The sequence below is a fragment of the Rhineura floridana genome, chromosome 1, assembly GCF_030035675.1.
Source record: "Rhineura floridana isolate rRhiFlo1 chromosome 1, rRhiFlo1.hap2, whole genome shotgun sequence".
NCBI lineage: Eukaryota > Metazoa > Chordata > Lepidosauria > Squamata > Rhineuridae > Rhineura > Rhineura floridana.
Genome location: NC_084480.1, coordinates 99933687 through 99946967, shown reverse-complemented (window position 1 = coordinate 99946967; position 13281 = coordinate 99933687). Strand labels below are relative to the sequence as shown.

Below are 13281 nucleotides of genomic sequence, written 5' to 3'. Positions count from 1 at the left end.
CTAGCTTTGACCTATAAAGCCTTATATGGCTCAGGGCCCCAATACCTCAAGGACTGCCTCTCCCCATATGAACCAACCCAGACCCTGCATTCAGTATCTGAGACCCTTCTTTGTGTGCCTCTTCTGAGGAAGGTGCAGAGGATGGCAACATGAGAAGGGGCCTTCTCAGTTGTGGAACACCCTCCCCAGAAAGGCATGCCTGGTACCATCATTATCTATCTTTAGGCACCTGGCAAAAAAATCCTTTTCTCCTAGGCCAGCCTTTCCCGACTAGTAGGCCACCAGATGATGTTGTACCACAATTCCCATCTTTCCTGACCATTGGTAATGATGGCTGAGGCTGATGGGAGTTGTGGTCCAACAACATCTGGTGGCACACTAGTTGGGAAAGGCTGTCCTAGGCATTTGGCTCTTAAATTTAGAAGGGGTTTTGGAGGACTTTTAACGTTGTAGCCACTTTTAGGGGGTGGGTTGTTACACCTTATCTATGTATTATGTTTTGTAACTTTTTGTTTGTATTAGTCTTATATCGGTTTTAATATTTTTCTTGTCTTTTTATCTTTTTAAAAATATTTTTATTGTTTTGGGTTCATTGGTATGAAGAAGAGACTAATAAATTTAATAACTATATGAGCCTGCCCGGGCCCTGAGATCCCCAGGAGAGGCCCTTCTCTCAATACCTACGTCCTCACAAGCACGACTAGTGGGGATGCGAGATAGGGCCTTTTCGGTGGCTGCCCCAAGGCTTTGGAACTCCCTACAGAAGCAAGAATGGCCCCCTTCTTGCAGTCCTTCCGTCGGCAAGCAAAGGCTTTTGTATTTCAACAAGCCTTTGGAACTGAAAGCTGTTAAGGACAGGTCTTGAAGGGTGCTGCATTGCTGTTGCCTAATTGTATTATTTTAAACTGAGTTTAAATTATTTTAACTGTATGTATGAATGGTTTTAATACTGTAAATTGTTTAATTTGATTTTAATCTAGACTTTTGTTTGTTTTTAATTATATGTGTGCTTTTATCTGGAAGCCGCCGTGAGTTACAGTTTTGGATGGAGGGAGGGAGGGAGGGAGGGAGGGAGGGAGGGATATTCACTAATAGGCAAAAAACCTTGGAGTTTAAGAACGTACCTATAGCCTACAGATATTTCTATCAAACTTTAAAAAGCAGGGAAATTGGGCAGCTATAGTGAATGCACCAGGGGAGCAGGAGACCTGACCTCCTTTCTGAGATATTGTACTGCCCTACAAATTTATCAAAATGCAAACACAATTTGAGTTGGTCTTTCATAGTCCAATCCACTTCCTGTGTAGCTTGGAAGAATTTGGTAACATGTTCCTCTGAGCATATGGTGAATGGTGGTAATACCTGCCATCGCCAAAGATGGAGAATTAAATTTTTGTATGTTTGTTGGTGTTCTTACTTTGCTTCTTTCCTGTGTTACTAATGTTTCTACAGAGAATCTAAACTAGAAAATTTTATTTCCCTCGTTATTCATCCTACAAATTTGTGTCAAATTTATTTTTATTAATTTCAAAGCCTTTTTATTAGTCAATGTCATATGATGGTGAAGACAGACTTTTGTGTTTCAAATTGGAGGTTATGTTCTATTTCTATTTTGAGTGCATTAACAGTTGAATCTGAAACTGCAGTTTGATGTAAAATCAGACAGATTATAATATGTTGCTACTTCAGCAATGACTCTAGCTGTTGGAAAAAAGAGGATGCATGTTTTCAGCCTGCTATGTTTCAACCACTTCATTTAAGGCAAGGTAGGCACGGTCAATTAAAAACATAGAGCAGACCTAGAATTTTGCTAGAATATATTTAACCTCCAACTGTTTTATCTTGTGCAAATTGAGACACTCCTGAGGTTCACTGGAGACTATTCTGCAGAACAGTCAGTGCCATTATTCCACAATTATGTTTGGAGGTTTTTTAGTGTAAATTTTGCAAAGTGTTGCTGTACTTCACATACTCACAGAAATAGAAACAAAAGAAAATGATTTCCTATAGGAAACTTTACTAAAATTGCAAAGTAAATCAGACATATTTAAAGTGACTATCTGAGCTATATCAACTGTCTTAATAATGTTGCTTCTTCCCTGCTAAAACAAGATCAGCACAGCACATGTCTTCTTTCTGATATTTGGGCTGATTGCAAGTGTTGCCACCGCTCACCATATGTTCAGAGGCACATGTTACCAAATTCTTCCAAGCTACACAGCAAGTGGATTGGAAGGGGATGGGGAGGGAGGGGCAAAGGAAGGGTGGGAAGAGGCAAGAGGGTGGAGACAGGAGGGAGAAGAGGGTGGGTTTGATTTAAGGTTGCCAGGCTCAGGGCCTGAGAATGATTCTGTATCTTTAAGAGAAGAGAAAATTCAGCCAAGTACAGGTTTTCTTGCTACACTGTAATGAGAAAAACCACAAGGTGAAATTCTTCCTTCCCTCTGCACAACTTTTAAAGATACAAAGACCTCTTGGAGGCTGGGCCTGGCAACCCTAGTTTGATCATTTTCATACTTTTTGAGTTCAGTGGGATTTATTTCTGTGCAGTCATGTTTGAAAATGGAAATGGACTGCCTTCAAGTCGACCGAAATTATGGTAACCCTTTGAATAGGATTTTCCTGGTAAATGGAATTCAGAGGTGGTTTTACCATTGCCTTCCTCTGAGGCTGAGAGGCAGTGACTGGCCCAAGGTCACCCACTCAACTTCATGGCTGTGTGGGGATTCAAATCTTGGTCTCCCAGGTCCTAGTCCAACACTGACCAGGGGGAGGGGAGGGGAGGGGAGGGGGAGGGGAGGAGATTGGATGGGTGGGCACTGGGCAGAGGGGAAAATCCTTTCCTTTCAAAAAGGAAAACATTGTGAACAGTATCATTGCTTTTCAGCGTTTCCCTCACCTTTTTATTCTACAGCAGGCACAAGTAGCCTCCCACCCAAATTTAAACCAAAGCTGTCCCTGGCCACATCCACATCAAGCCTTTATTTCACTTTGGAGAGTCATGGCTTCTCTCAAAGAATCCTGGGAAGTGTAGTTAGTGAAGGGTGCTGAGAGTTGCTAGGAGATGCCCTGTTCCCCTCACAGACCTTCAATCAGAGTGACTGACTGTTAAACTAGTCTGGCCACTGGAGCCCTGTCAGTGGAATAGGAGTCTCCTCTCAGCACCCTTCACAAACTACACTTCCCAGGATTCTCTGAAGGAAGCCATGACTGTCTCATGTGAAATCAGAGTCTTGCGTGGATGTGGGCCCCTGATTAGCCAAACCCAGCAGCTGTGAGGCTTTTAGAACACCGACAGTTGGTTCTTCCTGAGTACGTCCTGCGTTATCATTGGGTTCCAGCCAAAATTTCTTAAATTAATTAAAAATCAGCCAGACATTTTTTTAACTTTTAAACTGCAGAAGGTGAAGGTCATACTATGGGGCAAGGTCAGTATTAGGATTACAGGTACTCTGTGAACATGGCTGATTTTGTATGAATTTCAACAGATTATGAGAACTCTGACAGAAAAAAAGTCCAAAAGGGCTCTGAGGTTTTTCTCTCTCTTTTTAGACTTTGAACTCTCTATACTGTCCTGTTTTGTGTATCGCCATGAAAACTGAGAGGGTTGTTAAGCAAGCGTTTCTGAGTTCAGGACTATACGTTTTGTAAGGTTTTGTTTTGAAATGAGCTTATGGGAAGCATCAGAATGGCATGGGGGGTATTTTCAATTTAACATTGCGGAATGTGAAAAATCCACGCTGGCTATAGGATACAGCCACTCTCGTGGCTGTATAACTAACAGCAACAACATGCACATAAATAATGCCCTATTTAGGCAAAACATGTATACAAGGGATTACATGTTCAGTGTTCTTCATCAGTCATATTCAGCTGTCCCCTTGTCCTGACTGTGTTTAATTGGTAAGCAAGTTCCAGTTATTTCTATGGAGCTTACTTTGAGAGTGTGTAGCATCAAGATGCCAGTACTGCATTATATCAGAGGAAAGAATACCCAACATTCTTAAGCAAACGTGTAAGAAACACAAGCACTGAAAATGTGGTCTTCTTTTTAAGAATAGTAGTTCAGAGTTCCTTTTTGTCTGATCTGTATGTTATGCAAACTTAATTTTTTTAGTGTAGTGCTTGCTTGCAATAGTGGGAAACATATGCAAGCAACGGGATAATAGGCTGTGTTCCTTTATCTGGGTTCCACTTCTACCTTTTGTTGTGGGGGACTAACTTTCCTGCACCATTCAGTCATCAAAGGAAAGCCTCCCCCCCCCGCCCAGGTCTGCAATATGAAACGATAGCTAGTGCTCTAGCAAGTAGATGCTGATGTGATGCTACCCCAGCCTGCTGTTCCAAGTAGAACACTGGTGTGCCCAGCCACAAACATATCTGCTGGATAGTAACCACCTCAAGCTTTCCACTTCCATTAGGATGCTAAAGTGCTTAATAGGGTTTAGATTCTCTGGGAAGGACCTGCTACTTGAAAAAGCAGTTCTCATTCAGTGGATCTATTCACAAGATCTCTTCCAGCCTGCTGTGGGGTGTTTGCAAAAAACTAATAAAATAAAAATAAGTACTCCAGCTCACTGTTTACAGTAGACAACAAGCAGATCTTCTTGTGACTCAGTTCCACAGCAGGCTAGAGCACTTCCAAGTAGTTCCTGTGCTGCTCTGATACTGTGCCAGGGGTAGAGCATGGAAGGATAGTTTGCATCTACCTGTTGCAGAAGGAAACGTGAGACTGTTTGTGAGAGAGCTTTAGTTATTGGTTTATTTCCTCAAGGAAAAGGTGTAAGCACATAAGACCTCTCCAAAAGAAGATATGGGAAACTGTGCCATCAGTCACCTTTTTCCCTCTTCCCTCTAATTTCAGAGTTCCTCTGTTTCTCCATCAGCCAGTTTCAGATCCTCTGAGAAGCACAGAAACTCAACAGATTACTCCTCTGAAAGCAAAAAACAGAAGACAGAAGAAAAAGAAATAGCAACTCGTTATGTGAGTAAAATGCAGCTCTGAAAAGCACCAAGGCCTCTGCAACCACCTCCTCCCCATCCCCCCCTCAACCAGTGACCTCCCAACTTATCCAGGCCAAGCAAAGGGAGATTAGGCAGATAAGGTTCCAGCTGCTCAGAGGAGCGCTCCTCAGCAGTGCACTCCACAACAGGAAAAGGAGCATCCCCGAGGAGCTGGAGCCATCTCTGCCCCAACGCCTTTCCTAGATAGTCTGGAAGCGTCATTCAGGGTACAAGGGAGAGGGGGTAAGTGGCAATTGCAGAGGTGGTGGTGTCACACAAATGAGCAGGGGCTCACTTGACTTGCACCTTGTGAGTAATCAAACAGGGAAGTGTGCTTTTACATATTTGCCTTTGTGGATTTCTGACAACGTCCCTAACTGCATGTTCCTGATTTGAATTTAGTGTCTAATTTGTATAGCTTCAGTAAATAGTCATGCCGTGAGGACAAAAACTGGCTTGTTCTGTTAATGGCCCATGGACAGTTCTGTGTGGACTACCTTGCTTGTAATCAATTTGTCAAGGGCCCTTACATTTTTGTTGCCCTAATTATTTTGGCAGTGCAGTGCTACAAATCCTCATACTTGGGGAAAAAAAGTAGTTTTGGTAAGAGACTATAGACTTCTGGAATACTTATTTACTCCTCTGCTTCACTGCAGGACAGTGATGGAGAAAAAAGTGATGATAACTTGGTGGTGGATGTTTCCAATGAGGTATGTGTAATATCACTTTTGGTACCTTAGGTTATTGGGCGTATGTCTTGAATACCACTGAAAGCTTATGTGTGCATGTATGAATATGATTGGATCTGTTGCTCTTAGTAGGAGGTTGGTTTTGTTTTGTTCTGCTTCTGTTAAAACAAAAGAAACTGCCTCTCTTTGTTAGACCCAAACAGAAGTATCATCATTGTGATGTCATACCCATAGTGACATCACTCTACTCTCTGGGGTAGAAGTATGTTTGTTTGGCAAATTGCCATTTCTACAAGCCATAGGGGAAGATGCCTTCCTCAGGGTTTTTTTATTACAAAGACAGTAGCCGAGGGAGACGTTGCTCATCCAGCCTAGATGAAATAGGATGCCCTGGTAATAATTACAGTTTGTGTTCAGGATCCTTCATCACCACGAGGAAGCCCAGCACATTCTCCAAGGGAAAATGGCTTGGACAAGACCCGTTTACTCAAGAAAGATGCACCCATTAGCCCAGCCTCAATAGCATCTTCCAGCAGCACTCCTTCCTCCAAATCCAAAGAACTTAGCCTTGTAAGTAACTGTACAATCTACGTCCATGTTCCTATCTCCTTGTGCACCACTGGGTGTCTAAATAGAGACTGAAAATAATGAAATGTGCCCCAGTTGCTCATCTTGATGCAAAATTGCCTTCAGTGCATTTCTACTTTAAAAAACATACAAACATTGAAATCCAGGCTCTTTTTAGGTGATAGAGAGGGTTCATTCAGCTAGCAGTGTCTGAAAATGTTGTATATGCCTTTATTGTGATACTTTTTTTTCATGCCAGGAAGCTTGCCATTCTGTGGATAAATAAGAGCACACAGGGATTCTTTGAATCTTTTTTTGTATGGCAGTTTACAGTAAATTCAGCTTCCTACTTGGACATGATTTGGTTCTTGGCTTTATTTGTATTACTGGGCTATGTTCAACTACAATCATTTTCTATCTAAAACGTAATCTGTCATTTACAAGAGCCTTTCTTGACTTGCATAACAAGTCATAATTCAGAAAAGAACTGCTTGCAAACCCAGAATAATGCTCTGTGTGTGTGTGTGGGTGTGTACACATACATGCATAGGAACACATACACATGCACACACATGTACATATTGTGTGTGTCTGTATGAGAGAGAAAGAAGGGGGGCAGATAATGGCACTCATACACACTGTTCCCTGCAGAACTGGGCACTTGCTTTTTTTACACCGTTGTTAGATGAAGGCAAATTTAGTAGTAGCCCTTGAGGGGAGGAATTGTAATTTGTCCAGAAGCCATGGGAACATTGCACCTTTGTGCCTCAACCCTTAAAATATTTGTATTGTAAGTAATAAATTATTATACAAGTAGAAGGGTTTAAAAATACCACCACTTAATGTCTGGCCTTTACCTTTCCTGGAAACACCTTAATGATCTAAATAAGACAGGCTTTTAACACTAATTACAGCAAGCAAGCACCATGTGCACTTTTTTTTTTTAATACAGTCTTCCGGGAAGTACACCTGTGTAGATCCCATTGAAATGAACTTGTTGAAGGTGCACTCACTGTCATTTGTGCACAAGTTGTAGCTGGATGATTGCACTTGTAGTTGCCAGTAAGATCAGATAAAAACAGAAAGAATCTGTGCAAGTCAGCGCAGTCCACGCATATGATTGTCATTTAGTGAACATTTAAATAATCTCTCTGTGTATATATCTCTCTCCACACTAGAATGAGAAATCTACCACCCCTGTGTCTAAATCAAGTACCCCTACTCCACGGACTGACGCTCCAACTCCAGGCAGTAATTCTACACCAGGATTGAGACCTGTGCCTGGCAAACCACCAGGAGTTGATCCATTAGGTTTGTAGACACTAGACCTCTTGGGAGAGGGGCTGCCTTCCTTTTTTAAAGGTCACACTGCTACTTTGTACTCTATCTCAGCCATAGAGGGTCGGGTTTGTATCTGGGTTCAGATAACCACACCTGCCTAAATGATCTTTAAGCAACTCGTCTCACAGTACCGCAATGACGGTGAAGACAGTGTAGCACTTTGCACATGTAAGGTAGAGTGATCGGTCATAATTTGTCTTATATTTATGTTTGAGATTATTCAAATATGCAGAAATAGCATGTGGTGTAGACTTTCCTGGTCTGTCTCCCTGAGAAGATTTCCTCTGAATGCTCTCCCTTGTGAAAAGGAAAAACTCCTTTACATGGTCTTGCAGGGAGTTTCTTTTTTAAAGATGGGACAGCATTCAAACATAATTTCCCAGCTGCTGTCTGAAGTGGTATAGTCCAAGAGAGACTAAACTTATCCTGTTTCTGCAGTTTCACATAGGTCCTCAGTAAAGACCCAGAGAGAATCCATTAGCAAAGCTGCTCAAAGGAATTGTGAAAACCTCAAGCATTTCTGAGAGTTGTTCGTTTTCTGTAACTTTTTCCTGCCTCCAAAGCTTATTGCACGACTTCTTTCTTTGGTATACTTTTCTTAAAACTCTGTGTGTCCTCCCCCCCCTTTTTGTAGCTTCAGGCCTACGAACACCCATGGCAGTACCTTGTCCTTACCCTGCCCCATTTGGAATAGTACCCCATGCTGGAATGAATGGTGAGCTGACCAGTCCTGGAGCTGCATATGCGGGTCTCCATAACATCTCTCCTCAAATGAGTGCAGCTGCCGCTGCTGCTGCTGCTGCAGCAGCATATGGAAGATCTCCAGTGGTAAGTTATTCTTTTGTCTCGTTTGCATTACAGAGAATGCTCATGGTGCTCTGTGTGGGAGAGGGTTGTTTTCTTTCAGGGCACAAAAGGTGAGGCAGGCTGCCATAGAGAAACACAGTCAATCAGGGGGCTTCTTGTAACCTTTCAATAAGTGGCATGTGCTGGTCCCCATTTTGTGCTTTTTAATGGAACGTGTGATTGTGGAATTTTTTTTGCAGCTGATCATCTCTATTGCTGGAGCCACTGTCTTGCCCTCTCAGATGCCACCTGGATGACCATTTGGTGGTACTCAGGGTGAAAGGACTTTCCCTTGAGCCTCCAGTTACTGAACCCTGTTTTGTGCAGTGGAAGCATAATGACTCTTGCACATCATAGTGCCTGCATACAAGCATCACATTGCAAAAGCATTTTCAGTGGTTTCCATACAGGAAACGCAATGTGAGAAGCAGACCAAGAACCAGCATTTTAAAACAGGAAATTGCTCTCATTTATTTTTTCCCATTCCCCTCCCCCCACAATTCCTCAAAGCCTCTCTGCCTTTGAGTAATTAAAAATATGCTGTGATCTCATGATGTCCCATTCCTCAGTTTTCTTATGGACTGAGAAAAAATGTAGGCACTGCCAGACGTATGAGGCTTGAATAGCTATATGGGGGGGGGAGTAGGAGAGGATTGTATTTGGGGCTGTCTTTTGAAGACTGCCCAAAAATTGCAGTTAGTTCACAGTACTACAGGTAGCCAATGGACTGGGCACTGGGAACACCACTACTTAAAGAGCACAATTCAAAGTGCTGGTGCTTACCTACACAAACCCCTACACAGCTTAGGACCTGGATATTGAGGTAATGTCTTCTCTGATGTCAAACTGCTTTTGTTCTAAGATCATCTTCAGAGGTCCTCCTCCAGCTGTTCCTGCCCTCTGAGGTTAGAAGAAGAACCTTGCTGGGATCAAGCAGAGGCCCATCTTGTCCAGTGTCCTATTCTCACAGTGGCCAACCAAGTTGACCACAGTTGAGACACCCTGCTCCAGGGCCACTCACCTAGTGCTTAACACTCTTGTCTATTAGCCCCAAGGCAAAAGCCTTACTGCTTTCCTAGGGTTTTTTCACCTCTGATGTGTTTTATTTCTGTTGTTTTTAGTGTAGTGTTTTGATATCAAACATTTTATTGATGTTTTGTTGTATTTGAGCTATTATAGAGTGCCTGAGGAAGGGGGGTATAAGTGAAGTACAATATAGAAATGTTTTAAATTAATAAAAAAGGGGGGTGATTGCTTTATATAAACTTCCATATTCAAAGGCAGTATAACTGAATACCACTTGGTGGAAACATCTTAGAGACATATGTCTAGTCATTGCTGGAAACAGGATTTTGGAATAAGGCCTGATCCAGCTGGGTTCTTGTTATATGTTCTTAAACCTTCGGGAAGGCTCTTTGTAAGAAGTGCTTGTGAATGCTCTGATTTAAGACTGAAGGCTAAAATTCTAGCATTTTCCATTAACTCTTTGAACTTACTTTATTCTGTTTATGGGGAAACCTCAGGTTGGTTTTGATCCACATCATCATATGCGAGTCCCAGGCATCCCTCCGAATCTGACAGGCATCCCAGGAGGAAAACCGTGAGTGCTAAACGTACAAACCCAGTCATATTATTAAGCTTTTGTTCCTTTTGCTTCCTCTGTGATACTGAATTCGATGTGTGGCAGAGGGTGGTTAATCCTTCTTTTAATCTTAAAAGCCTATTTGGCAGTTTTTCCCATAGGTGAATATGGGCCAAGGGTATCGGGTGCTGTAGATAAAATAAGGCCTGGGGAAGGGGTTATACCTCTGCACTGGAACATGCTGACTACGACAGCTCAACTTGGCACAGAAATGCAAATTGTGAAGGGCTCTCTGGTGTGCATGTCTTCAGTGTTCTGCCTCTCCATTTTAAAAATAATTCCTTTGTGCACAACAGAAGCCTTGCAATCCATTGCAGACTTACTGGATTCCATAAACAATGCTGCACAAAGAAAGAACTAGTGAAATGTTCTGTGCGACTGAAAGTACTGAAAAGAGTTATGGTATTGTAATGTACAAATGTGTCCTTGATGGAACTGACCAGAAAAGGTGACCTACTAACAAACTTGGTTCACTGGGAGCTGGGCATGAATGAATTATATAGCTAATATGGAGTTGCATTTCTCCTCAGTGAAGTGAAAATAAACACAGTGATCCCAGAGCATTTATTTGTGTGTATATTTGTGGCACTACAATCTCCTTTTACAAGCAAAAAAAAAGGCCAATAAGATGACAAAACTGTTGAGAATAGTTGGTCATTCTTCACGTTATTTTTTAGCCTGATCAATTTCCTTTTTACATTTTCAAAGCCTTAATACTGTAAACAAGGGAAACAGAGAGAAAAACATAGTGCTTAAAATGCCAATATAATTTTAATAAATCTCTAGCAAATACAGCAGCAGAACGTCTTTGGGAAAGATTTATGAGCCATTTTCAGTAGCCTGTGTGAGTTTTCCATTTGCTCACTACTTCCATGAATCTGCTAGCCTCCACACCCCTTCCATTAGCCGTATATTTACATATAATGTATTCCAGTCATGCCTTCGATAAGGGTACGTGCAATGACAGAAGCACTCCAGCATGTCTCATCTTAAAATAAAACAATTTTGAGCACTGAAGGGCTGTCCCTAGCAGACCTTTCGAGATGAAGTTGTTGATGGGTTATTCACAGGTGGCATAACTGGCAGTCATATAACATGTTGTTCCTGGTGAGATGTACTGCTGAGCATTTATTGGTCTGCCATTTTGGTAATTCTTTCTGAAAAAATATAACTACTTGGTGTCTGTGTCCAACATCAGCCCAACAGCAAGAAAAATCTGGCATGTGGAGAGAATTTGTTATATTTCACCAATGGTGCTTTTTACATGGAACTTGTTGCTAAGTCAAAATTGGTCATGGTGGACATATCTGTATCTATGTTAACATTTTCTCTTGAGCATACACATGTGACTCATTTAAACATTTTTTCTCTTTTCTTTCCCTAGAGCATACTCATTTCATGTAAGTGCTGATGGGCAAATGCAGCCTGTACCTTTTCCTCCTGATGCCCTCATTGGGCCAGGAATCCCACGCCATGCTCGGCAGATTAACACCCTGAACCATGGGGAAGTAGTGTGTGCAGTTACTATCAGCAACCCTACAAGGCATGTGTACACAGGTGGGAAAGGATGTGTCAAGGTCTGGGATATCAGTCATCCAGGGAACAAGAGCCCTGTCTCTCAACTAGATTGTCTGGTAAGTAATGGTAGTAAGAAATCTTTAGAGAGTGGCCAGTCAAGGTGGTGCTTGATAGCCATAGAGGAGCATAGCCATCATTTGGTGGTTGGGGCATCTAAATTAGTCAGCCACTTTGATGTTTCTGTATGTAGCTTTTGTTTGTTGTTATGTGCCTTCAAGTCGATTACGACTTACGGCAACCTCCAATAGCATCTGTCGTGCACCACTCTGTTCAGATCTTGTAAGTTCAGGTCTGTGGCTTCCTTTATGGAATCAATCCATCTCTTGTTTGGCCTTCCTCTTTTTCTCCTCCCTTCTGTTTTTCCCAGCGTTATTGTCTTTTCTAACCTCAGTTTCATCATTTTAGCTTCTAGTGATAGTTCTGGTTTAATTTGTTGTAACACCTAATTATGTCTTTTTTGCAGTCCATGGTATGCGCAAAGCTCTCCTCCAACACCACATTTCAAATGATTTGATTTTTCTCTTATCCACTCTTTAAGTAGCATGAAAACCCAGTAATTCTGCCAACTGCTTAATTCATTAATCACACCTTTTAAATGTTGGGATTTAATCATATTTCAAAGAACCCTGTCAACTTCTAATATTTTATTTATTTATTATTACTTATTTACTTACTTACTAAATTTATATCCCACCTTCCTCCCAAAAGGTGCCCAGGGAGGCAGACAAGAGACAAAATACTAAAAACATCTTAAATATATATTAGATATGTTCGAATTATTACCTGCATCTTTAAAAAGTGGCATTTATTAGGGCTACAACCCAATTAAAGACATTGTAACAAATTAATCATGATTTTAATAGATCACCTGGTTCATAGTTTTATTAAATTTGCATAAATTTGCATATGAGTAAAAGCAGTGTTTGTGAATCAAGAAGCATATTTTCTTTGTTTATGGATGATGCACCCATATGACATGGCAGCCATCATCCCAGAAGATGCCTTCCTCCAGTGTGGGACAGGAGGAAGAATGCCTCTTTTAAGACTGCTTGCCATCTGCAGTTTTTATAAGCACTTACATTAAAATACATTTTTTTTAAAAAATGCCTTAGTCAATTTAAAAGGTTTTTTTAATTGAAAAAACCCTTACCATTTAAACGTTATGGCCCAAATGTTTATCTTAATGCATTGGCTTAACAGTGACAATTAGCCATGATGTCTGAGTACTTCCTCCAGTGTGCTCTGGATATAAGTTGTTGGGAAGGTCAAGTGGGGAGAGTGCTGTTGCATTCATGACTTGCTTATAGGCTTCCCATAGGCATCTGCTTGGGGATTGTGAGCAGGGCCGGTTCTAAAGGGCGGCCAGGTTGGGCACTGGCCCAACGGCCCCACGGCCCCTGGAGCTATAGGGGCCCCCTCAGCCGCTCCTCCGCTCCCCTTCTGTGATCTGCGGGCCCCCCACGTCCCCCCACATCTGCCCACTTATCTGTCTGCTGTCTTTTACCATTGCCCTTAACAAAGATGGCAGCCACGGTTTCCCTAAGGTACTGAAGCCCCTGCCGCCATCTTAGTTGATGCCAGAGATGCGCGCACGTAGCACGCATACGTGCCATC

General features: G+C 41.9%; 1 protein-coding gene across 8 annotated transcripts in view; it reads left to right on the top strand.

The window, feature by feature from the left end:
- Positions 1-13281, top strand: part of LOC133385053 (transducin-like enhancer protein 4) — a 190600-nt gene that overhangs the window by 164279 nt on the left and 13040 nt on the right. For all 8 annotated transcript variants that reach the window (XM_061627293.1, XM_061627330.1, XM_061627321.1 and 5 more), the window contains 7 exons: positions 4865-4984; positions 5661-5714; positions 6111-6263; positions 7439-7571; positions 8236-8429; positions 9971-10047; positions 11474-11723. In XM_061627293.1, coding sequence (XP_061483277.1) covers positions 4865-4984; positions 5661-5714; positions 6111-6263; positions 7439-7571; positions 8236-8429; positions 9971-10047; positions 11474-11723 — 981 coding nt within the window. The remainder of the gene's footprint in view (positions 1-4864; positions 4985-5660; positions 5715-6110; positions 6264-7438; positions 7572-8235; positions 8430-9970; positions 10048-11473; positions 11724-13281) is intronic.